Source organism: Odontesthes bonariensis, chromosome 13 (assembly GCF_027942865.1).
Source record: "Odontesthes bonariensis isolate fOdoBon6 chromosome 13, fOdoBon6.hap1, whole genome shotgun sequence".
NCBI classification, from domain to species: Eukaryota; Metazoa; Chordata; class Actinopteri; order Atheriniformes; family Atherinopsidae; genus Odontesthes; species Odontesthes bonariensis.
Window position 1 is genome coordinate 16,879,446 of NC_134518.1, and position 25,862 is coordinate 16,905,307.

The 25,862-nt window shown below is 41.5% G+C and overlaps 3 protein-coding genes across 3 annotated transcripts in view; 1 reads left to right on the forward strand and 2 right to left on the reverse strand.

Annotated features, from left to right (window-relative positions):
- abcb7 (ATP-binding cassette, sub-family B (MDR/TAP), member 7) overlaps window positions 1-988 on the reverse strand; it is a 25,353-nt gene extending 24,365 nt beyond the window's left edge. The window contains exon 1 of the mRNA XM_075481197.1: window positions 793-988. Coding sequence (XP_075337312.1) covers window positions 793-942 — 150 coding nt within the window. The 5' untranslated portion in view covers window positions 943-988. The remainder of the gene's footprint in view (window positions 1-792) is intronic.
- uprt (uracil phosphoribosyltransferase (FUR1) homolog (S. cerevisiae)) lies at window positions 835-6,169 on the forward strand. The gene is made up of 7 exons (XM_075481200.1): window positions 835-1,544; window positions 2,142-2,184; window positions 2,280-2,349; window positions 2,789-2,851; window positions 4,070-4,231; window positions 4,911-5,009; window positions 5,756-6,169. Exons 1-7 carry the CDS (start codon window positions 1,294-1,296, stop codon window positions 5,860-5,862), a joined length of 795 nt encoding a protein of 264 aa, XP_075337315.1. The 5' UTR covers window positions 835-1,293; the 3' UTR covers window positions 5,863-6,169.
- zdhhc15b (zDHHC palmitoyltransferase 15b) lies at window positions 6,092-12,690 on the reverse strand. Its single transcript, XM_075481198.1, has 11 exons — window positions 12,547-12,690; window positions 12,098-12,124; window positions 11,903-11,997; window positions 11,702-11,822; window positions 11,344-11,413; window positions 10,990-11,022; window positions 10,218-10,338; window positions 9,868-10,000; window positions 9,569-9,695; window positions 9,164-9,282; window positions 6,092-8,160 (listed from the first exon to the last, which is right to left on the reverse strand). The coding sequence occupies exons 1-11, from the start codon at window positions 12,686-12,688 to the stop codon at window positions 8,117-8,119; spliced, it is 1,032 nt and encodes a 343-aa protein (XP_075337313.1). The 5' UTR covers window positions 12,689-12,690; the 3' UTR covers window positions 6,092-8,116.
- Window positions 12,691-25,862: the final 13,172 nt, after the last annotated feature.

Genomic DNA, 25,862 nt, shown 5'->3' on the forward strand with positions numbered 1-25,862 from the left:
AGATCTGCAAAGCTTGTGGCAGCACACCAAAGGTGCGTCAAATTAAGAGGCAGAGTAAGGCTCTTTTTAATAAATTGGCAATGTTTTCTCAAGCTATTTTGGCGTTGTCATGATGAGGAATGGCGTGAGGACAATCATTAGTTCAAAAGATATTGTTATTCATTTGGGGCAGCAACGACATGTATGAAGACTGAATGGGTTGGAGTTATTTCTAAATTAAACGTGCCAAATAAAGCAGCTGAGTTCAATTGATCACTAAATGGATCAAATAATCGATGAGTCTGTGGATCCAAGTAGGTAGAAAAATCAGCAGTGTAGTCTGTTATCGTCTGTTACAGACGAGCTTGTCTTATCTAACTAGTCCCTCTGCACTGAGTGCACGTGACCGGGACCACTGTCAGGGCACGGGGTTAGCGCACTAATTTGATAAGAAATCACCTCAACTTGGTCAGTAATCCGTTACCGTGACATTTGGTCAAAACCAAACGAACAAGGTGTATATTTGGTAAGTTTTACACACGAATAAAAGCGCCATTACGCAACTGGAAATACAGGTAATACAACCGTCTGATGTTAAATTAGCCCAATAGCTCGTGGTTGTTCAGCGCAAAACTTTATACGAGTGGTTTATAAACGGCGTTTTTGCATGACAGCGGCCGGATAATCCAGAAGCACATGATTAAGTTTGCTTCCAGGGAAGTTAGTTCGAAACACTTTCATCTCTGCCCTTGCGTGGTGTCTGTCATTCCAAAAAACACCGTGTCCTCTCCGACCAGCCGCCTTGTCACTCACCACATATGTGCTTTGGCGCTTAGGGTTCGTCCCGTCTTCAATGCGGCTTTTATTCCAAACATGATACGAGCTCGTCTGGCGAATGATAAATGCTAGTTTTCGTCTTTGAAAGTGAAAACCGCATTTCAGAGGCAGCAACATCGGCGCCATGTTGACGAAGAAGGAAGGCGGTTCGTCAACACACCGGCTACGTCATATCCGGCCTTCATGTGCGGTGAAGTGTCAAGGCTAGCAAGAAGCAGCTCAGCTGTACGCCACGTTTTTTGGATACATAATAGTTGTTAGACTGCCCTCAACACGGCGTGGACGAGTGTTCGCATGTTTTTCAGCCAGGTTCCCGTGGGTGGTGTCTGCGCGATAGTTGCGTAAGTTGTAGAGCAAGAGTTGAGGCCACGGGAAGAGCACGTTATCGCCTTTGTCAGACGGGGTTAGTACGTGTGTCGCTCGAAAAAGCAACGCTAACTGGCTTTAGCCCTGAAACGTTTTGAATTCATACTCAGGATGCCATGCCACAATCAGCAAGTGAGCAATGTCAACAGTGGCCAGGAGCACCCAATGAAGCAAGTCCGGTTTGCAAACAACAGCAACAGTAGCAGTAGCAGTAGCAGCTGCAGTGTACCTGCAGTACTGACCAACTCTGAACCAAGTGATGCCTCCACGCAGCCTGCCATCCAACATAACCTGGGACCTCAGCTTAAACTGCTTCCCCTGAACGACCAGATCCGTGAATTACAGACGATAATCAGAGACAAGTGAGTAACACCCAGGCCTCACAATCAAGTGGACTTTATTTGTGACTCAGTGTCTCCAATTCAAAATCAAACATTCAATCTAACTAGAAAATAGTGTCATTGAAATTAATTTAACGGTTAAAGATATGGCTGTTTATTTCACAGTAAGAAATGTAAGCATGTTACCTCTTTAAAAGGCAGTGCACCATGTTAGGAGGAGGTTATATAATTCTAATAATAACGGTGCGTATTTTCGGGCAAAGTAATGATGCAGTAATAAAACACAGTCTTGGATTTGTTTGCTGGGCCTACTCTGAACATACCTCCAAAGTATAAGATGAGAAAGTAAATACAATATTTCTGATACTCCCCCTTGAAGGAAATACGGTCGTTTTAAGATCTTTTCAGAGGAAATCAAAGAGCATTTGGTGAATGAGGGATGAATACAGTTTCTTTGTCAATGTCAATATAATTTCTACTTTTCATCTTCTAAGAAAATTATCTTTTTTGCAGAAGACGTTTAAGGTTAATGTTTTAGGTTGAAGGAGAAATAAGACATCTGTCATCAGAGCACTGTTAAGCATCTTCCCCTGACCCAGATTGACTTGTGTTTTACAGGACGACCAGCAGAGGAGATTTTGTTTTTTGTGCAGACCGATTGGTAAGATCAAAACATTACTGCTCCCTACATACTCTAACGATACGTTTATACATGAATGAACGGATGCCAATCACTTTTTCTGTGTCCAATTACAGATCAGACTAGTAGTTGAAGAGGGCTTGAACCAGCTCCCTTATTCAGAGTGCACTGTGACCACTCCGACAGGTGAGAATCTCTTTTTAACCCATCTGGACCGGTGGCTTTGTTTGAAATGGGCTTCCAAAGCCCGGGGGATTCTGTGGAAAACTTAAACACCATCCACGGAATCTCAACGTCAATTTGATCCATGAGTCTCTGACAAAATGAGAAACTTGAAGTTAAAAAAACTTTTATGAGATGAAATCTTATCCTTTTATCTTAAGACTTTTATTAAAACAGTGATAGCAGTTGGAATGTCTTGGCAATGTCACTACATGCTATAAATGGGCTGTGATAAAGTCAGGTGTGAGGATCGAAGTTGTAAAACGGCCGAGCTCCGATATTGGTCCAGTTCAGGTGCATCAATAAATGTCCAGCTCTCCTCCTCCAGCATACAGCATACCTTGTCCTTAACTGCTGTATTTGTGTTTTTTTTTTGTTCGTTTGTTTGTCTTTTTCCCCTCAGGGTACAAATATGAAGGTGTCAAGTTCGAAAGAGGCAACTGTGGAGTCAGCATTATGAGGAGTGGTAAGTTAAATCTGCTGGAGCACACCCACCAGTTTAGTCTTTCCTTTTCTAAGGACATTCCATAAGTTTTGCATACATATGTGATTTGCTGCCGGCAGTCTTGTTTTTATCTCTCAGTGAAAGAGGTGGATTGTTTGAATATCAAGTAATCCAATACAATCCGGTTATGAGGGGCCTTCGAGCAAGATACAGTATTGTGGAAAATTCTTTAGCCACCCCCTCTTTGCTTTATATTTTGTTACCAAGGAGACTTTCTTGCCATCTTTACAGTGGTCTTGAGCAGTAGCTCTTTCTGATGGGCCTCACATTGCCTGGTGACCATTTTAATTTGTTGGGATGCCGAAGAGCGCACAGTTTGACTGGCATAAAAACAAATCCTCCATGATGATGATTGGCAAAGAGCTATTAACTGAAAACATTGGATCTCTCAGCTTGATTATTTTGTTTTTTGTTTTTTTTTTAAAAGGAAACTAAATAGGTGGAGGAAAAAGGAAAATGTAGCATCCATTTGAAGGAAGGGACAAAAATGAGAGAAGGCTGAGGAATCCCAAATGACAGGAGAAGTGGACTGACATTCAGTGGCAACAGGTCTTATGGAGGGATGAATCCTCCCCAGAGCCCAGACTTATTATTATTGAAGCAGTGTGGGAAAATCTTGACAGAGAACAGAACAAAAGGCAGCCGACATCCAATAAAGGGCTTTAGAAAGTCCTTCAAGAAGCCCGGAGAACTATTCCTGAAGACTACTTTACAAGAAAATTGCAAGAAAGCTTGTCTAAGAGGGTTCAGGCTTTGTCGAAGTGCTCAGACCAAATATTTACTTTCAAGCTTGTTAGAATCGCACACGCTTTATTGCCTCACATGCTGTATTTAATTTACGTTTACGAACGTTTCAGTATATTGTTGCAACTATTTCTCATTTTCCTGGCAACACAGGAAGAAATTAGGTGTAGCTCAAGCATTTTGTACAGTAAGGAATATATTTACTACTTTTGCGGGACCTGATTTCTGAAGGAAAAAACAATCATTGGGAAACACATGTAAAAGTAACACTCCCTTTTTCTTTATCAGTTTGTTGTGATACGGCATTCATGTCGTTTAACGGCATGCCTTCAGATAATTAAATCGTCACTGATGACAGACGCAGCAAGTCTGAACACAAACGTCTTTAAATGGGCAAAACGATTCAGCCGGTTGTTTGTACGTGTCCTCCCGCAGGCGAGGCCATGGAGCAGGGCCTCCGTGACTGCTGCCGCTCCATCCGCATCGGGAAGATCCTCATCCAAAGTGACGAGGAGACGCAGAAAGCAAAGGTCTACTATGCCAAGTTCCCCCCGGATGTGTACAGAAGAAAAGTGCTGCTCATGTACCCCATTCTCAGTAAGTAACAGGGGGGCCCGAGCGCGGCGTGCCTTTCTGGGGGCTCCCGTTACCGCCTTCAGTCGCACGTAAATGTCAAGAGATGTCTGATTTTGTGCAAATGCAAAAACAGCTTTATGTATTTATTCATGCTGAGAAATATTCCCCCGAGTTGACCTTCACCACCAAGTCTGCATTTCCACATTATACCGGCCCCTTCATGGTGCTCTGATAATTATAGCTCTCATGGGGGAAATTATACACTGCCTGGGAAATGGCCACCAGGCTGTTGAATAGCATAATGAGGGCCAACAAAAATAGTATCTTAATAGTCCTGCTTTCCCAATGTCACAAAGTAACATTTTCTTACTTTTGACAAAAAAAATGTGACGGTGACCTTGGCTGAAGATACATTTTCTTATGTCGGAGTGATGGAACATGAGGTTTAACTGATGCGTGCTAACTGGGTGAAAAAAATGAAAGTTTGTCGAGGCTCACGGACGGGTCAGCGAGTGAACGATTCAGCACTTTTAGAGGTATAATAAAAAAATAATTGAATTGTTATATGGACCCAGTCTTTAATAAACACGAGTCAGCAAGTTTTAAATGTATGTACAGTCATTTTTTCTCCCAGTGAAGTTGCATTGTAACCGGAGGGATATGACGCATGTGTCTCACCTCACACTTCCTGTGTCTGCAGGTACAGGAAACACCGTGATCGAGGCGGTAAGAGTGCTGATTGAGCACGGCGTCCAGCCCAGGCATATTATCCTTCTCAGCCTCTTCTCCACGCCTCATGGTATACCGCTCCGCACCTTACAGAGTATTCATTTACCAACGCACCAGATCACCCGTGCAGTCTTCAGTCTCAGCTTTTTTTTCCCTCTCCGTTGCCGCCCTGGTGTTGCTAATTTTAAACTTTAAAAGTCTTCTCTCCATTAACCGCTGACCAGATTGCTGTGACATTTAATGTGACTATTCGCGGTTTCCCAAAGAAGGATTTCTAATTATTTCAACTTCACGACCTTTCTTCTTGTGAATCTTTCGGCTCAACATTTCAACCTAAACACAAGATGCATTTAAATCTGAAGGGCACGTTGCTTTCAAATGCACGCAGTAATTCACTCTTTTAATGTGAATGAAGCCTTTTTTTTTTTCAATTTAATTTCTTTATTATTCTTGCCACATATTTATGTGCTTATTTTCTGATCGCGGTGAAGCGAAAGTGTAGAAAGAGGACAATTTAAATGGCACGCAGCACCAGGTCCAGTCTGGACTGAACTGAACTGAAGGTCAGTTAGCAAATGCAAGACTTTAAGCCGCCACTGGCTCGCAAGTTTGCCAACATAAGAGGTAAAGCTGAGACCACTGGGAATTTGATGTCTTGCTAAAGCGCATCTAAAAAAACATAAAAATTATTCCTATTTTTGCCACTAGTTTTACTGGTATCTCATCTACCTTTACCATTCACACTCACAGAAATGTATCAGGATATTTTTTACATCTTTTTTTTAATATACAATCAAATGTATGCACCTCTTCCAGGAGCCATATCGATAATCCAAGAGTTCCCAGAGATCACCATTTTGACCACAGAGGTCCATCCAGTGGCCCCAACGCATTTTGGACAGAGGTACTTCGGCACCGACTGAACTGAGGACAACCAGAGGAACATGATCAGCAAAAACTGCTTTGGGTATATTTTTGGTATGCTTTGTCTGGCATCTCATGTTCTCCTTGTTGTGCCAAATACCGCCTCATTTACAAAGTTCCTGACCTGTCACAAAACTATTAATGCAATTGTATTTATTGTTTCTTTTGTTGTTGTTGTCGTGTATGCTCAAGCTTAAAAAAAGAAAGAAAAAAGACTGTGTAAAGAGCTCGAGGTGGATCATTTTATTTTGCATGTTACAACAACCCATCGATCAATAAAGAATTTCTATTTCTTTACAGACAGAACAGCAAATGAAATTGTGAGTTCTTTTCGGCCAATCTGAGGCGGTGAAAAAGGGGGAGGCGCCACAATCACGTACTCTAAAAACGGTTCAAAAAGGACCACGTGCTCTCCCAACAGTTTCTAACTGGTCCGCCGACCGGGTGCCGTCCGTCTGTCACTAAATATATCCTACAGTTTTCTAATAGCTTCAATAGTTTATTTAAAGTGTCACAGAAGGGAGCAAAATATACAAAGACCCTCTGCAGCAGGTAGAAATCGGTGAACCCCAACACACAGGAAAAAAGCTGAACATTATTACAATAAATAGACACAACCATGGGAAACACTCAACATGAACACATTTCCTTATAGTTTTTACACACGCTTTAAAACACACGTCTCAGAAAACCCGCACAGTTCGAACACAAAAATGAGGGATTTCTCAGGCACCAGCAGCCTTCGATCTAGCTTACCCAATGAAGAAGAACGGAGCCGACGAAGCAACTTCAGGCGTCCACATCAAACATGATCAAGGTTTGTTGAAGGCCCAACTTTTTAACCATTACTGGAACAATGGGGGCCCTCGATTACAGAAACCATTAAAAACGGACTAAGCTCGGAAGTCGTGAACTGTCTTGATGAGGAGAATCTGTCTCAGTGCTTTTAAAAATGTAGAAATACATACACAGACATACATATATATATTTTTTTTAAATCATTTGCAGGAGACCACTGTCCTCGGCCAGCCAGTGGATAAGGATCAGCTGTTAGAAACTAAAAATATATGTACAGTTTTGACTACTTAAATGGAACAAAAACGGAAACGCAGAAAAATACGCATCCTCTCCCATGCATAGATTTGTGCATATGACAAAAGCCGTTTTCCCGCGACTTGATCCCCACACAACCAGACTTGTGTGTCATCTGACTAGGAACAGCCGATATGACAGAAAATAAGGGCGTGAGAATAGTTAATGAACACAGTATGTCCCACAAGCTTCCCCCAGACTGAAAAGTTAAAATGATTACTGCGTTTTCTTTTCAAGTCAGCAAAGTGGCCACCAGCTTTAAGTCACCATATACAGTAAATTCTGAATATTAGAAGTGATAAATAGAAATGAAGTTAGCCTGCACATACAGTTGTCAAAACTCGTGAGCTTTAGCTGCAAAAACATTTGTGCGGCGTTAGATTTCCTGGTTGTTGTTCCCGATGACTCTCCAACTGCAACAGAACGCTAGAACTCTCTATAAAACCAGAAATACGATGGATTCTTTGTGCCTAAAGTGCCAACAAAAAGGACCCGCAGGCAGGACGATGGCCAGGACACATTCTGAGGAGAAACTCGACCCCTCCCAATAAAGAGGAATACTGAAGTAAGTAAGGCGCAGATCCGGTCAGATATTACAAAATGCTTCCGTTCAGTGGAACAAATAAAGTTAAATCTTGTGTTAGTGCTCTGTAGACATGCCCAAAATGGTAGAAGCCAGACTACAAGGTCACTAGAAGAGATGTCTGAGGTTAATAGATACCACCCAGCAAAGGTCAATCCTTAAGGTGCAACACTTAACTCAACCCAACTCTGAAAGCGAGGCATGTCCAACAGTACCCGCCAGAAGCTTCCCGCTGCCCCTGCAGCAGAACAAACAATCAGTGATATGGCCGATGAAAATAAATAATTACTTTTATGTAGGTGAGGTAATACTTGACAGAGTGTCTCCGAATAAAACCAAAGCCGTTGCTTATCCATCTGTGACGGGAGAGGTGAGTTGGTCGTCCAGCGAGTTCCTTTTTTTGTTCGTCATCATGTAAAACATCAGGGGAAGATTGGCAAAGATCATCTGAATGCAGGATGTCATCCACGTGTTTGGCCCCCTTTGGTGTGTCCCGACATCCACATGATTTGGAATGCGTTCACCTCGTGGTACACAGTGTGCGTGATACAAGTCTACATCCCCTGCACCGGTGTGAATTATTCCTCCATCTCTATGGTAACAGAGGGGTCTACGTCGTCGACTGGAATGAGAGAAAATACATTTCAGCGGGCAAATTCGAGCTATTCTTTCCACTGGTTTTGCTGTAACTGATAGAGCTCAAAGTTAATGGTGTGTTTCGTGTGACCACCAGGTGGTAGCAGAATGTTAAAGAGGAACTAGGAACACGACAGTCGGAGGCCTCCAGATCTTTAGATCTGAACAAATATCTGCAGATGGGGCTGATTGCTGAAGCGAAGAAAATGCAGTGCAACATCCTCCGAAGCTTTTTAATCAAGAGCTGAAAATGGATGTTCTTTTAACATACGCAGGGGAGAAAGAAGGTGATTGTTTTTGTTATTAGACGGCAGTTTGTATTTACGATTTTGAATGTGTTTGACAGCAGACACGGAAACGTCTGGATCTGAGGATGAATCCAGATTAGCTGCAAGCGTTCATGCACTTTAGGTTCATTCGAGCCAATTCCGTCATAGAACTGGGAGAATCAACTGCAACTGAAACCATGCGCAATACTTTGCTAATAACCAAGGTGATCGTAATCAGAATTGCTCTGAATTAATAAATGCATATTGTAACTTTAAGGGGAGTCAAAACAACCAACAGGTAAAGGTGAAAAACTACCCCATCAAAGCACAGTTATCATCAACATAAGTCGTAAACAGGAGGCATATTTTGCCTCTCGAAAAGACTAAAGATTAAAAGATGATAACTACTCAAGGAAATTGTATTTCCAGTACTTCACCTACAGAGCTTTTACAGTCATATTTCCTCATATGCTTTCTACAGCAGTAAAACCCTACACCTACTACATTTACGAGGGTTCGCTTGTTCAGGCTACTCTACTGAGAACTGTTTGGCCCATTTTGTCAGGTGGCACCACTCCTTGATGACAAGAGAAATGAGTCATTTTACTTGCAGCAAAAAAAAAAAATGACATGGAGACACTTAAAAATCCTTGTATTCTAGAGATTCCACAAAAAGTGTGCGTGAGACCATAAATTTATCTAAGTTCAATGGGAACTCACCCAAGCTTCCGTCTTCAGACCCGTCCTCTGACTCATCCCACATGTCCTCATTAGCTAATAAGGGGTTACGTGACTCAGAGCTCTGACTCTTCACGGGGAAGTAGTGGCCGTTCCCTTGGCTGACACGCAAAAAAGTACAAAAAGCAGTTGAGGTTAGTTAAAGATTGAAGACTGTTACCGGATCACGGTCCCTCGCTCAACATTGTGTTCATTAGCTTCAATGCTAGTACACGTAACACCACTTTGTACCCTGCAATCAGCATCATATTACCAGCCGACTCTCCATTTATTTTTTGGATTATTCAGTTCATAGGCCTTTGGGTCTGCAATCTAACTTATTCCACTGCAAAAACTACTGGAGGTTCCGTTGATGTACTCATTTCCATCTCTTGACAGGAAGCTCACCTTGTGACGATGGGGATAAACCACAGTCTCCTATCCTCTCCAAACACCTGCTGCAGGTTTCTGCGCATGCCCACGTTGAACCCATCTCTGTCCGGTCCACCGACAAAGACTGGAGCGGAGAAGGCCTCTGGAAAAGGGAAAAGGAGCTGCGGGTCAGAGTGTGTTTTCATGCCGTAATTCTTCACCGCTATTGTTCTATACTCAGGCACCAAAAGAAAGATCAAGCCTGCCTGACATCTATGACAATGGGAGAGAGAAGTTTTAAAAAAAGGTTAGCAAATAAATAAGGACACTCTCACCTAAAGTGGATCGGTTCTTGGCGACCAACCAACAGTGGTACCCAAAGAGGAACATGAGGCTCACGAAGAACATGAGTGCCACAAACATGAGGAAGAGGACATGGAACTTTGCGGGCCCATTTGGCAAGTCCCCCTGAGAGAGAGAGAGAGAGAGAGAGAGAGAGAGAGAGAGAGAGAGAGAGAGAGAGAGAGAGAGAGGAGAAGCAGTGGATATAAGAACCTTAAAAAAATTAGGGACCTTTAAAAACAGCAGTAACCCATGACTTGGTTTGCCAATATTATTAATGCCAGCATGCAGTTCTTAAAGTAATCAGATGATAACTGAGTAATAAGAGGAAATCATTACTCACCACCCAGAACTTGAGGAAATACTGAAAGACTGTGGCAGCAATGAATATACAGTACAGCATAGAGTAGGCGAGGAAGAGAAGAAAAAACTTGTAGTTGGAAAAACCAACACAGTTGTTCACCCTAAGAGGAAAATAATAATCAAATCAAATCAAATTTATTTGTATAGCACATTTCATGTACAAAACAATTCAAAGTGCTTCACATAAAATAAAAGCATTGCAGCAGGGAGTGGAAGAAGCATTAAAAATACATAAAAGAATATAAATTAATTTAAAAACAACAACAGTTCAGATAAATTAAAAGATATCGTGCCAATTTCATGCAATCACATGAGAAAAGAAATGTTTTTAACCTGGATTTAAAAATGTCTACATTTGGTGAAAGTTTAATCTCCACTGGCAGTTTGTTCCACTTGTTTGCAGCATAACAGCTAAATGCTGCTTCTCCATGTTTAGTCTGGACTCTGGACTGGACCAGCTGACCTGAGTCCTTGGATCTAAGAGCTCTGCAAGGTTTATATTCTCTGAACATATCACAGATGTATTTTGGGCCTAAACCGTTCTGGGATTTGTAAACCATCAGCAGGCTTTTAAAATCTATTCTGTGACTGACTGAAAGCCAGAGTAAAGATTTTAAAACTGGTGTGGTGTGTTCAGATCTCTTAGTCCGGGTTAAAACTCTAGCAGCTAAAGCCTAAAAAGCCTGATGTCAGAGTACAATAAGTACATAAATACACTCTAACATTGAAATGCAGGCTGAGTTGCAACTTACCAGGGACAGTGATGGTCCATCTTCAAGACGCACCTACAGGGAAGAACAAATGATTCAACTATATCATTTTAGAGGTACGCCAGAAAAGCAGTAAATAACTGAAGAGTATTTCTCACTAAACAAAACCCCTAAATTTGCCTCAAAGTTTCAACAGTTCAACCCATTTTGCATGTGATCCCAAAGGAGACGGCAGATAGCACTGATTGATCACTGGGCTGTTCTTCTGAACAGATGGCATGCCAACAAAGCAACATTTTCTAATTATCCCAAACAGTACCACCCCGGCCAACAAACATCTCTTCGCCTGGGTCAGTCTCTCTGAAAGAATGTGTTGGGGAGGAAAGAGAGGCTTACGTTTCACAAACGGAGCAGTGGTGACAGCGGTCAGGCTTCAGTACCTGGCAGCGGTCACAGAACCTGATAGCTGTAGACAAGAGGATGGCAAGTTGAATGGACGACATTTGAGCTGAGCATCCCCTTCACGTACTTCCTGCAGTCTAGTGCTTACTCTTAGCAATCAGCACTAATGAAAGAGATACGTTGGCTGATTACTGTGGAGGGGGATGCTCAGGAGAGCACACAGAACTAATTTCCCTCACCTACTTGCTGTCATCAAACGCTGATTATGTGTGACAGGATGGATGGTGGCTAATGTACCTGGCTCTTTACCCTAGTGGTTGTGATATTTTCAGTGTCCGACAGGACAGCTTACCTCCAGACTGAGCGCGGGTGAAAATGGGCAGTTTCTTTGCGATGTCAACCAGGACTTGTTTCTGGGCGTCTGGCCTCTCTTCCATCTCATATCGTTGCTTGTCCGAGTACGACAGCTGAAACTGAGAAACACCAGATTTTCTTTAAACACATCGTGGACTCGATGTATGTCCAATAAGTCATCTTGTGGTTTTCCAGGTACCTTTTTGCAAGGTGTGGCAGGGGGGGTGAAAATAGCCTTCCAGTAGGTCCACGAGAACATCACAAAGCAGACGTGAAACACCAGTAGATAAACCACTGCCAACACAAAACCAGTCACAGCAAGATGCAAAATGAGCTGAGTTTGTACTTTGATACTTCACACTGATTATAGCGGAAACACGGGGGCGTAGCTTACCTTTTTCCAAAGAATTGGTGAGCGTGACTGTAAACAGAAGAACATTAAATATATTAAAAAAAATAATAATAATAATTAAAAGCTAGAAGCACGAAACTAGTAACAACAGTTTGCTCAATAGAGAAACATCATTTCCAGGCTAACACAACTGCCAAGATCATTGGGCTGTAATTGTCTCAGAGCAACAATAGGTTTGTATAAACCCCGAGCTATAACGCTGATCTCTAATAGGCAATAACAGATTAAATCAGCCCTTTAATAGTAAGGTAATCGAATAAAATCAGGAACCCTTCGCCACTTCCGCTTAGTCTGCTAGCTCCTATCCAGTCAGTAACATTATTTTTGTCAACACTGCTGTGCGGTAGCCTAATCTGCGGTGTTTCTGTGTGTGAGAGAAAGAGGAAACGGTCAAAAAATGGCTAAAAACTAACACACTCCGTCATACTTACAGAGGCATAGCTCAAAGACGTAGGCATAGTATGACCACAACATAACGGCAGTTATTATGAGAACAGGAATCCAGGAGAAAATCCTTTGACAGCATCTCAAACCTCTGGAGAGAGCCATGTTCCATCCAATCTCCGAGACCATCTGCGCTCGATTACCCTTCCTGGAGCTAATCCATCAGCGACATCCGGAAGCAACTCGCTGTACTGAAGTTACCAAACATGTCTGTGGTTAACTTCACAGCCTTTAGTTTAACGTGAATTATTTGTTGATGTGGTTTACGTAAATTATTTGAATACTTTCAATATACATTGAACGTGTATTTAAGGAATTTACGCCCAGACAATAGCTGCTTAGCTGTAGAAAATCCAGCTTTCAAACAGTGGCACTGCTCACTGAAAATACATGAACCTAATATCCAGTAACAGAACAGCTGGCTTCTGAGCCCTCCAGCATTATGTAACTAAGATGTTTCTAGTGTTTGAACTGATTACCTTTAAAAAGGAGTTAATGGGCACAGATGATATTTTCAACAAAGACATAAACTAATGCTTTGGATTACAAAAATGTTTAATCTGAACGCTTTTAAAATACTTTCACATTCCATCAAAATCAATTACTGAAAATATTTCACTTTTTATCGATAAATGAAAAAAATTGAATTCAACGTACATTACTGGTTTCTCACATGGCAATGGCTCCACTACAAGTGCATGTAGAAGATGTGCTGCTTTTTCTTTCAAGAATGTACTTGTTCTGCATTTGCTGTTCCAAATCAAAAGCCATGATTCAACTTTGTTCTCGAAATGAAAAGTGAACAAAAGATGGCTGACTGGAGAGAATGAGGGAGGGGGCTGGGATAAAGAGCAGCATGGGACCCCAGCTGGACGTCACCTGTGAAAGGTTTTAAGGAAAACACAGAAATCTTTTGATGAACGGCTCTTTGTGCTTCATTTGTAGGTTACACAGGGGCTGAATGTTTTTGTAGTCAGGATGACTGCAGGCCACACACACGCAATCAAGGAATCGCCTAATTGTTTTGACCCCCCCAAATCAAAGCTCTGTCAGCTTTGTTTGAGGGTATAAGGTCTGAATGGTGCTGCAGCTCCATTAGCTTTTAACATGAAGAAATGGGTTCACCCTCTCCATTAAACGACACTGAGGGAATTGCATCATCTTGGGCTGTTTCTAATTAGTGTCCAAGATTTTGGGCCAACTTTCAGTGTGTAGACATTGTTGTCCTTTTTTGTGAATATTAACCTGGAAGACCTCACGCTCTGTGGACCCGGTCATGGTCTGGCATTGCCTTGCTGAAAACAGGCAGCATCAAAGCCTTCATGTGTAGTTTAGCACTGATGGTGCATTCACAGATGTGCCGTGCCATGAGGACTAATATACCCCCGTAACACCACGGATACCCATTTTCTGTACTGATAAACAGACGGAGGGTCCGTCTCGTCTTCAGCCAGGAGGGTGTGACTGCTGTGACTTTCCCTTTTCACTCAGTGTATCTTAAAGGAGCTTAGGTTCAGAGAAACGCAGCTGATTTTGTTGTTGTTGCATCATATGTTTTAATTAGGGCTGGGCCACGATTAAAATCTACCGATTAAAAATCTAATTAATCACATGATTACCCTGATTAATCACTATTAATCGCATTTGTACGCAAAATCCAAAAATGAATTCAAAAGTAGTGTATAGCTTTTAGCTTTTAGTTATATTTTAAATGTACTGCAATATGAATGAAAGTGCCATAACATTTGTTGTGCAAACACACTTTTAACATCAGCATTTATATGCAGTTTTTATGTAGAAGCCTCGCTCCACTGTCTGTTTCCTTGAATGACTTACTGATATCAGTTGTGTGTTTTGCCTTTAAGTGATATTTTAGACTGGAACTACAACGGTGATAAGACAATTGAACTTGGCAGTGTTTACAGATGACTTTGGTTCTGTCGACTCCGCCGTCTGGAAGAACTTTAAAATGAAAATGGCCGAGTAAAAGTTCTGTACGTTTCTCCATGTTTGGTGGATCCGCCAATTACTTTTTTTTCCGGTTCCGCAGCAGACAGCTACAGACTTTTACAAAATAAAAGCCTGTGAGCAACAGACTTTTACAATAATAAAACAAATGATATAACAGGGGTGGTTTGTGGCATAGTGGGTTGAGCAGGTGCCCCATATACAAGAGGCTATAGTCCTCACTGCAGCTGGCCCCAGTTCGAGTCCCGCATCGGACGGCCCTGTGCTGCGTGTCGTTCCCCCTCTCTCTGCTTCCTGTCTCTCTGAACTTTCCTTTCCATTAAAGGAAAGCCCCCAAAAAATTTTGTTTTTAAAAAAAAATTAAAATTAAAAAAAAAACATGCGTTTAATGCGTGATAAAACATTTATCGGGATTAAATAATTAATGCGTTAACGCGATAATAACGAGTTTACTTGCCCAGCCCTAGTTTTAATGCAGTGCTGCCTGAGAACCTGAAATTATGATTTTCAGACTTGTCCCTCATGATATATATGATATCTTTACAGATGCTCTAAATATTTAATTGATATCATCATAGATGGTGAAATTGGCTGACTTAATGAAGACATTTTTCTCACTGAAAAAGATGATTATTTTGAACTATCTGCAAAATTTCCCCCCTTTTCCTAATTTTCCTCTTATTTAATCTTACTTTTGCATACTCTGCTTTTTTAGCCTCATGTTGCCCCCACCTGGGTCATCCTTTTTGCAAAAATGTTGCTAGCATCATATTTGATACAAAACATTCTGTTCTTAACATGTAATCAAGTGTCCAAATCTTTTTAAAACACTGTTTGAATCATTCGGAAATATTTCATCAGCTCCTCACTGAGGAGGTAAAAAAGGATTGTGTCTCCAGGGTATTAAGTTCGCCCAATGAAAGCCAGCCTTCTAAACCCCATACTTCCTGTTGTTGGTCTGTCCCGCGTTGACACCGATCCCCCTTAACACCTGCGCTGTTTGGGCTCAGGGATGACGAGTCATCTGTTGCAAAACTTTGGGATACATCAAGAAGAAAAGTTTTTTTCATGTTTTTCTCTTGCTCAGTGCCACAATGTTATCATTTATCTTTGATGCAGGAGCAGCTTGTCACCAGCTGCTCACTGTGGATTGTGACAGATGTCAGGTTTGAAATTCATAGACAGCTACTTCATCTTACTTCTGTCAGTGATTCTTCTCTCTCTTCTTGAAGTTCTCAGGCAGACTCCTGCCATCGCCTCCCAACAGGGCGGCGCGTATACATTCATGGATGAAGGTAGAAGACATGGCAGTAAATGCAATGAATTTCTGAATTTGAATGAATTTAGACATTTTCTATCAAACGGAGTCAACACCTCATGTACTTTGCAGCAGTCCCCAATGGGAGGCACTGTGAGACTGTTTTAAAATCTATTACTTGCAGCTTGCTGCTTCAGATGTTATCACGGCAACTTACAACACACCTTTTACTGACTGCTCTTTATACTTTTGAGGTGAATAAGGACTCATTAGCGGTGTTCATCCTGCTCTGTAAGTTTTGATTATTGCATCAAAGGAGAGTGAAGCTGTGCATTAAATGTGTGTGGAAACATCGAGGTATTCAATAACATAAAAATAACAGACTTGTTTGAACATAGGTTTGTGTTTTTCTGGCTCATAGTCATCATTGTAAGATTGAAAAATAAAAAAAAAAGATCACTGATGTCACCGTAACCTTCCCATCATCTCTCTTTATGACCGTGTGACTCTCCACTTAATAAACTTTGCTCCTCCGTCTCTTCAGAGAGATGCCGTAAACTCCTTTTGTTCTCAGGATTTATGTCCTGCCATCATTTTCTGACGTGGCCGTCCAGCACAATGCGTAACAACCGGGGTAATTGTCTCCCCATTACTGTATGCTGTGAAACTTTTCACCATGTCATGGGACCTTAAGATTACTGGAGCATTTAACCGTGGAGTCACAGGCTGAGCAGTGACAGTACCACCTGCTTTCCCCCTTTACGTAATGCAGACTACCTCCCTCTTTCAGGGCCTTATGGGAGAAGGGTGTGAGGTGGACTGCACCCAGTTCTAACCTCTCTCCCATTGCATATGGTTTCCCCTCTGTATTCTGAGGCCTGTATCTTCTCCCACTTCAACACATTGTCCTTCTCCAGCTCTCCATCCAGTTCCTACTCCCTTTGCCCCCTCCCTCCTCCACCAGCACCCGCCTTCCCTTCTCTTCAGGCAACAGTGTCGGCAGCCGGGTGATGACAGCTCCTCTCTCATTCAACCGCTCACTGGAGGCAGGGAGCGGCCATCCATCCATCAGCACGACAGCAAACCCCTCCACTACAAAGTCATTGTGACTAGCAAAATAGTAACGGCCTTTTAATCAAAACATTTACCCCTGTGCAGAAGTAAAACACCAACAGCTCATATCAGCAGGTTGAGGCAAACTCCTCGTCTCAGAGATGTGTGCGAGCATATCACGTTGGAAGTGCATTCCTCGCCGCCCTGGTGGCAGTCTACATACACAGACAGTAGGTGCCGGAGGAGAGCCTGTTTGGGGGAGAAGTCATGCGTGGCCGCAGAAAAGTGCGTTAGGACCCCTGTTTACAATGACCCGCCATGTAGGTTTGTTAACTGGCGAGAGGTGCACAATGGGCGACCCAACGCTGTGCTATAGGAGTTTACTCTTGAGCTGCTCCTCACCGTTATGCCTTGAAGATGAAGTGGCACTTAGAGTGTGCATTTCATTTGACCCCTGAGACTCTCGTGTCATGCAGTTGTGCTCTGCAGTCACGGCTGATTCAGGGAATGCTGATGATGCTGAGCACTTGGGACTGTGATTAATCTGGGAGGTGTACTGGGGAAGGGAGAGGAATAGTGGTATTGTTTATTTCTGAGTGTTTGTAGACTTTATGTCTGTCTCTGTTTTTTTTTTATTTTTGTTGCAACACCACAAGATGATGCAGTTTAGAGTTTGATAGAATTTCCATTTCATTCTCCACATGCTTCAGCGTCTGGACGAGGAATTCATAATGTGCGCATCTGTTTGAAGTCAATAGGGAGCACATATTGGAAAGTCTGCATTCATCCAAGCGTATTGTCATTGGTGTGTGTCCAGGTGATCAAAGAGCTGCTGTTTTGAGTTGCCCACGTTTAGACAAAAAGTATGTGTGCAAAAATCAGCCGTGAGCCCGGGAGTAATTAGAGAGGCAGACCAGAACAAGAAAACACAGCTATGACTTCACAGAACATGGTCGCACAAGTCATTTGCAATTTAACTTAACACAACACAGAAAAACACTTAATCCATACTAAATTTAACCTATTAACACAAATGCATTGCAACGAGAAATGTCTTGTTTGATGCATTATGCATGTATGAATAAGTCAGGGGGAAATTATGGAGAATAATGCAAGACATTGCTGGATTTTTACATCATGCAGCCACATGTTCTGACTCCGAGGACGACAGCAGAGCCTCAAGGTCTGGTTCTGACCCCACTGATGGACACAGTGGACTTCAGACGTCTGGAAAGCTGTTGAGTTGCCGTGACATCAGCAAACTGCACCCAGCGGAGCAGGGGAAGCCCTTAAAAAGGGCCCAATTTCTGCCGAGCCTCTGCTCTTATTCACACTTAACAGCAGAACAAACAATGACGGGGAAGGGAAGAATTGCAGACACCTCACCCAGCATGTGTGAAAGTAAATCTGCTCAAGGGTGGAGACATGTTTGTGTCTTAAACAATCATGGAAATTTCGTTGGCCACACCACATAAGAGGACTGTATGCGTTTTTAATAAAGGAATTATAATGTCAGACACTCGTGGGTAATTTCTACGTTTCCTTGCAGACCTCCACGGAGCTCTTTTGATTGCTTTGATGCTGACAGCATTTAGAATGAAAAGTGTATTTCATCAGCATCATTGTTCGTGTTCTGGGGTTGTCATCAAACTGATGAGCTGCTGTACTTTGCCAAGTGATAAAGTAATAAACTATGTGTAACCACATGATAATATTTACAGGAGAACATCAAAGGGAAGTTGTTGCAGCTTTGTCACTTTCAAGAGCCTTTTTGAAAGCTGAAACACTGCCGGTCTCTGTCTAAACTTAACCACCTCATCGCAACTGGAAATAACTTATGGAAAATCTGATCCGGAGATAACCCTTTTAACCCATCTAAAGTATAGTGAGAACAAAAGGGGAACCTGTTACTCAGCCCCGCTTTCATCACCTTCGGTTGACTTTCCATGAAGACAATTGATTGTATCAATATGTGTTATTTGGCTGAGTGAAGGGGAAGTGGTTGTTAAGTGCCACTAGTGAGATACAAACAGAGAGAAAACAGAGCTGCACTGGACACAGAGGGCAGCTGGGAAGTCTATCATCTCTCAAGTTCAGATGCTGTTTGTTTTTATTGTTTGTCTGCTTCCACGCTCGCTCAAGTGCATGGACTGTATCTGTGGCAGAGGGCTCTTTCCATTAAACACAGACACAACATACAACCCTGTATTCACAAAAGACGTGAGACAGTTTAAAATATCAGTAAAAAACAGAAGGGACTGATTTGCAAACCATTTGAACCGTATCTTTCATTAAAAATAGTGCAGACAGCGTATCAAATAATGACACTAGGAAAAGTCACCATGAAAAATACAATACCTTTAAATGCAACAAAAAATTAGTTTGAACCTTTGTCAAACAGTTACGAAAACAAAGTAATGACTTTATATGCTTTGATTGACAAATTCAGTAATAGTTAGAATATCAAATGCCAGCAAACACTTTCCAAATAAAGAAAAAGATCGAATCTCAGGCGCACCCAAACACTGTTTTTTATGCATTCAAATTTCCCCGGATTCCGTGAACAACAAGTCCTCCATTCGAAACAATCGCTGCGTCCTGTAAACTACCACCCCGGCAAGAGACAGATGGTAAATAAGACTCATCTGAGTGTTTCCACATTGGAGAAGATGTTATTTTCAAGTGCTTCCTTTAATGAGATAAAAAGTCATCAAAAAGAGTCAGGAGCGTGCGAGGAGGATGGTGCAGTTGGGCGTAGCGCTTTCATGCATCATCCTCTCAGATTCCATTTTGCTGATTGTCTTGGCATCAACAAAAGTTTGTCACGGTTGGGTTTAGTCAGTAACATAACTTGATCAGGGTTAAACTGGTTAGGGTTAAAGACCTTCATGATTTAGAGTCAAACAACATTCTGTCATTTTGATAGATGTTATTTTGAGACTCCTCAAACAGTTGCTCTCCTGACCACTTGAGCTTAAGTCACCAAGGTTGCATATTCTTTAAATGTAAAGTATATTAGATTTTTATTGTCATTATGAATAAAGATGGAGTTATTTGGACCGTTTCTGCTCAATCTTTCCACGTTTTCATGCACTGTCGACGTTGAAATGACCCATTCTTGCTTTGAAACACTAAACCTGACACCCTTCCCTGTCACTAATTAATCCGATGATTGTAGAATCTTACAGAATGCTGTTACTTGCTTAATCTATAAACCTTTCTGTCTTTCTTTATCTCCCTCTAAACTTTCTTTGAGCATGCTGCTGGCAGCAAATTCCTTTGTGTCTGTAGTTTAAAGATCAAACAAAAAACCAAACAAATTACAGGATCCAGCCTTTGTTGTGTTTCAGAAAACTTTCCAGCTTTACTGGAAATTAGATTTGTTGATGCTGATTTTCAATTTAATACCAAGGACATCCTTTTTAAATGAACTTACAACCCATTACAAAAGAAAAATGGATTTGAACCCTTTGGATGTTTTGCATCTGCGATCAAACTCTCAGCATGCATTGGGAGCACACGGCAGGAACAATCAGAATATCCTTTTTTTCCACACAGCCTGAGAAAACAGATTGCTCACTGATGGTGCAACAGGGAATAGCCTGAGGTAGATGGTGGAAAGCTTCATTGGGTTCTGATGATCCAGTCCTCTTGACGTAAATATACGTCAGGTTCACTTGGGACCACATCAGTCTTCTTCCACCACTGGTATCTGTCTCTCATCCCTTATGAATAAACACTACGCTGCCTATAAACACACAGAGAATGACCCCTATCATTCTCTGTTGCCCTCAGGATTAATGAGATTAAACTACTTGAAAAGTCTTATTTCTTGACTTTTGGGCCACTGTGTGAAAGGCCGTAATAAATAATCGAGGTTGGCAAAAGTCACCAGATCTAATTTTGCATCTCTCTTACAATTTGATCGTTATCTCTCACTTGCCATATTGCAGAGCCCACACTTATCTGAGGCCTTAGCTGCAAAGAAGCAGTCCAGTTACAGATGTGCAGAACTTCATTAGAGCCAGGTCACACAAAGAAGTGAGCTTTGACAGAGCAGTAATATGGCATTAGAAAATCTGGGTGAGAAGAGCTCATCTGTCTCCTGCAAGAGCAGTGAACAGACATCCATGAGCACCCTTTTTGAACCACACACAAATGAATGCTTTCCAAGTTTACATGCTCATAAGTATTCTGATGAATGCCTTGAGTAGTGAGGTGACCCCATCGACATTAGTCATTTGCATTTTAAATGGCTTGTTTTTCCCTTACCCTTCTAAAAATTTTAGTTTAGGTTGACAGTTTTCCCAGTCCTGCATGGAAAGGGTCTGGAGTTATCATCGTGTATGAGATTCCTGAGCAGGTACTTAAGGGAATCTGTTTCCATGCTCCAATTTAACACATTGCAGCAGAGAGTGCGAGAGTGGAATAAATAGAACAGAAAGATAATGTGGGAGGGAGAGAGACGGCGGAAAAGAAGGCTAACGAGTAATGAGAGTGAGGAGCAGACAGGAGGGTAAACAAAGCATAGGTAAAAGAAGCTTAAGAAGATGCGTGAATGTGGGGGTGCTCACAAAGAAAGATCCAGATACAAGGAGCAAATCGAAAGCATATGGGGGTGGAAAGGGATTTATTGGTTTAGCAATGCAGTCAGAGCTCCCAGCACTGTGAGAGAAGGCAGCCAAAGGTGGCACAGTTACTGAGTTGTAAACGACATTAAGTAATCCCAACCTTTGCATTTAAAGCCTCCTGATGTGGGCATCAAACTGTTTCATGCTTTGGGTTACCAAAACAAACGGGTCGACCGTGTTTTGCTCTGTTTCATAAGGAATGTAACAGATGCAGTCTGGAGCCGCAGGGGGCTGGTTAGTAGTCATAGCACATGTTGTTGACCTTGTCTGCACCCCCAAGAAACCTGGACCGGTTTACTGTATCTGATACATGCATGCCTTTGAAGTGTAGACAGACAGACAGACAGACAGAGAGACAGACAGACAGGGAAGTGTACGACCAGGGCACATATGCCATTTCAAATCACTGCCTCTGCCAGCAGGAACACTTCATTAGCTGACATTGCTTTTAAAAATAGAACTGATATATAAACCACGTGTCTTGCAAGTTACTACTCATATTGCAAGGAAATTTCCTGTCATTTTCTGCAATACTGCCTCATGCCTGAGGATTCATAATGCGTAATCAGTCAAGAGGTTTGAAATTTACAAAAACTTGAACATTGCCCACAGTGATAAATATGGGGACCTTTTTCCTATGAAGAAAAGAGCACATTCGGGTAGGTGCCATGGTTCTGTCAGAAAAAAAGAATAAAAAGAACTTTTTGTGAAGCACTTCAGCTAAATGTTCGCGCTTACGACAACAATACTGTTGGTTCAAAGTGCACCTTGTTCATGGTGGGCTTAGTTCCTGAACAGAGATGACAAAAAGTTAATTTAGTCAATAAACGAACAGATTGATGGAAATTGTTCAAAATTCCAAGGGATCACTGCTCTTTGTCAAGAGCAGAGGATGATTCTGGATCAAGACCAGTTAAAGAATGAACTGAGGTCCTGAGAGCATAAAGAAGTAGCTGCAAGTCTCTCCAGTACTTACTGCATGTTTTTAATTGCAAAACTGATGCCATGTCATAAAACTCATTTCTGAAATGACACTATACACAAATATAGGCATCTGTGGATTTGCCTGCACATATATTTTCCTTCATAAATACACTCAAGGATATTCTCAATAATGTGTATCAAGATATGCAGCTAGTCACTGAGAAATATGAGAGCTAGCTCAGTCTGTGGGACAGTGACTGGAGCTGATTATATTTGGACTGTGGCATTTATATACATGAATATGTGATCATTAACTGTATGAAATGTTGCGTTTTTTATTATGTCCATAAAGAAATCACTAATGCAACATAACTGTGAAAGGGTGGCACATAATTATGAAGCACGGCTGTATCGAAATTGAGTCTGAATTGCATCAGCAGGGACCTGCCTTTATCAAATAGTTAGTCCTCTACATTAAGAAAATATAGTGTGAGTAAGTGGGGGGGTTTAAAGAATTGGGTTTTTGTCCATCTTAGAACGAGCTATTAATATGTAATGATCCTGCAGGTAGCACTCTTCCACCCTTTGTCATGTTAAACTGCTGTGTAACTACAGCAGCCTGCAGGGAGCTAAATGCACTGGCTCTAGTACACCACCATTCTGAAGCCATAGTTTGTCTTCAGACTTGGAAGGAGAGGATGAGGTGGGGCATTGGTACAATTTGTGCTACTAGAGGTCACTATTTCCAGTACCAACACAGTCTCACAGAAGTTCATGGAACTGTCACAGACTTTAACTGTTCAGCTGTTAATGGAATTTCTTTTGTGGACACAAAAATAACTTCGTATAGGAATATAGTCTCCTGGCATTTCATGTCAAGCGAAAAATTCTGCTATAGGAGGTTAGAGTGGTTAGCTGGTGGGGTATACACGAGCAGATCTGAATTCACTTTCAGTCTGAAACGATACTTCTTGATCTAACTTTACTTTTAAACTTGTTTTCTGTATTTTTTAGGTTTAGGCACCAAAATTGTTATCTTTTTAAGGCTGGGAAAGGCTCGTGACTTTTGTTAAAATGCTAATAGGACTCAGTTCTCAAGTACTGCATAAAAGAGTCAGGAATCCACTGCAAAATGTGCAAAATATGCGGGACACACAAACGAAACCTCCTTTGAAATACACTACTTAGGAAGCGGGGCTGGGTGACACACACACACAAACACGAACGCACACACACACATACACAAAACCACAATTTATGTCCATACAATGATTTATGTTTCGGGATTTTGTCACATTTGGCCATGAGAGCAGTTTACCTAAACACCAGACCTTTAAAACTGGTAAACATTGTCATGGTTCACTGAAATGCAATGAAAGCAAGAGAATAGAAAAGTAGCAGGATATGTAAATATGCAATCACTTTTGTGTACGTGAACACAAAAAAGTAAAAGTTGTTTCCAAGAATGCAAGTCAGGAAATAACAATTTGTTGCCGTTTCCTAAACTGCATCATGTGAATACAGCTGAACACAGTCCAATGCCACTAAATTACAACAAATTGTTCTTAGTTAATTTCTTACATAAAGACATGCCTTTTACAAGTATTTTCAGCCATATATTCAAATATGCTAATGATGCATAATCTAATTCAAAATAATTATTTTTTACATAATTTCCTAGAAAGCTTGAAATCAATGAGTGGGGGATTTAGTTATTGTTATTTTCTTTAAATCTATAGTTTTTTTGTCAACAGCACCCTTTATTGGTATAGAAGGAAGCTGGTTTCACTTAAGCTGGTTTCCAATGATGTATTTCATTATAAATGCTCCATCTTTCCATTGGCACTGTCCTGTAAATCCTGGCAACTGACTTTGCCTCTTGCAATGGATCCAGTGTTACAGTCCCTCTGCTGTCAGGAGCCACCAGCCAGACCGACAGCTGGCCGGAGAGATATTCTTATAAGTCGATACATAACGTAGTTGGGGTCCTTTAGGTCACAGCATGACTGCAAATTCTCATTGAGTTTGTGATGTCCAAAAATATTCCCATTGCATAGTCATACATTCATTTCTGCAGACTGCAGACTGTGCCCACAGTAACTCCAATGCCTACTATAGCATGCCATTCCGAACACTATTATAAATTTGACAACGCAAGTAATTACTGTCAAAAGAGTGCAAACACAAATTACTCTTAATGTGAGTGTGATTCATTAATGGGAAACAGCAACTGAACGGGTAGAAACTTGTTTCTCTTGGAAGGTCATGTAAGCTCAATATTATGAACAAATGTTATATGTCTGGTTTGGATTGAATTCAAGCTACTAACACTGGCACTACTGCTGTAACGGTTCAGTTAATCTTAAGTTGAATTTTGTGTTGTCGGATATATGATCTCGATTGTACAAGATCCAAAATACAAGACTCGTACTAATATGAAATCAAGCTTGCAGTCGATTTTGCTGCTCCACAGCCAGATACATGCATTGTATATACTGCAGTGTTTCTATCTCCATGACAGCAAATTAAACTTGCCCACATGTCATCAGGTGGCTGATAATGGACATGAATTGTAGTGATGATGTCACTACCTCCATACAAAGGCGAGCTCCAGCATTAAACCGAGTGTAGAAGAGACTTCTCATTCGTAAAAGAGCTCTGTGTTGAGTTAAGGATTAGGGGGGAATTAGACTGCCAGTGTCACCTCCAAATAGTTCCCCATCTTTTAAAGTCACATAAAAAGTTAAATCTATGCACTTGGGCAGCAACAAGAACTCTGTTACATTGTATTTTCCATTCAGGTTCAAAAGCCAAGAAAAATATGGCAAAACCAGCAGTACTACATCAAAGTCAGGGATTGTGAAGGGTGCAGAAGGAAAGAGAAAGCAACTGAGAGAAAGGAGGGTACAGTTTATGCTGGTCCTGTGTAATTCCTTGTTAACTTGCCCTCTACTGCATCAATGCACCAGTGCGGAGCTTATAAGGGGGTACAGCAGCCTGACTATGTAGCCCCTGCAACCATACTTTCCATTTGTGGCAGTTTTTATATAGTTACTGCCTGTTTTCTGGTGTATGGATGTACATTGATGGGACAGCTGCTATATTCCATTTGTATCACAGGCAGCAAATTAGTCCTCTGGTCTTGATTGCTGTTCAACCAGTTGAGAAAATATCTTTCATGTAACCTGACACAGAGCAGTGCTCACTGAATCTTTTTGGTCTGAGCAGAGCGGAAATTTTTTTTAAATAAAATAAATAATCTGCATTCTGAGTTTGTCACATCACAGATGAATGTGTGATTCAATACTCAAGCCAAACATGACTGAATTAAAACAATCACCAAGTTAGGAGTCAAAGTGATAAGACAATGAGCCGTGCTTTCTGCTCTCTGACTTTGGAGGAGTTTCAGTACAACACTCTGACAGAAAAGGTCAGCTCCAACGAACCCCACTATTAGGTCAAACAGCAA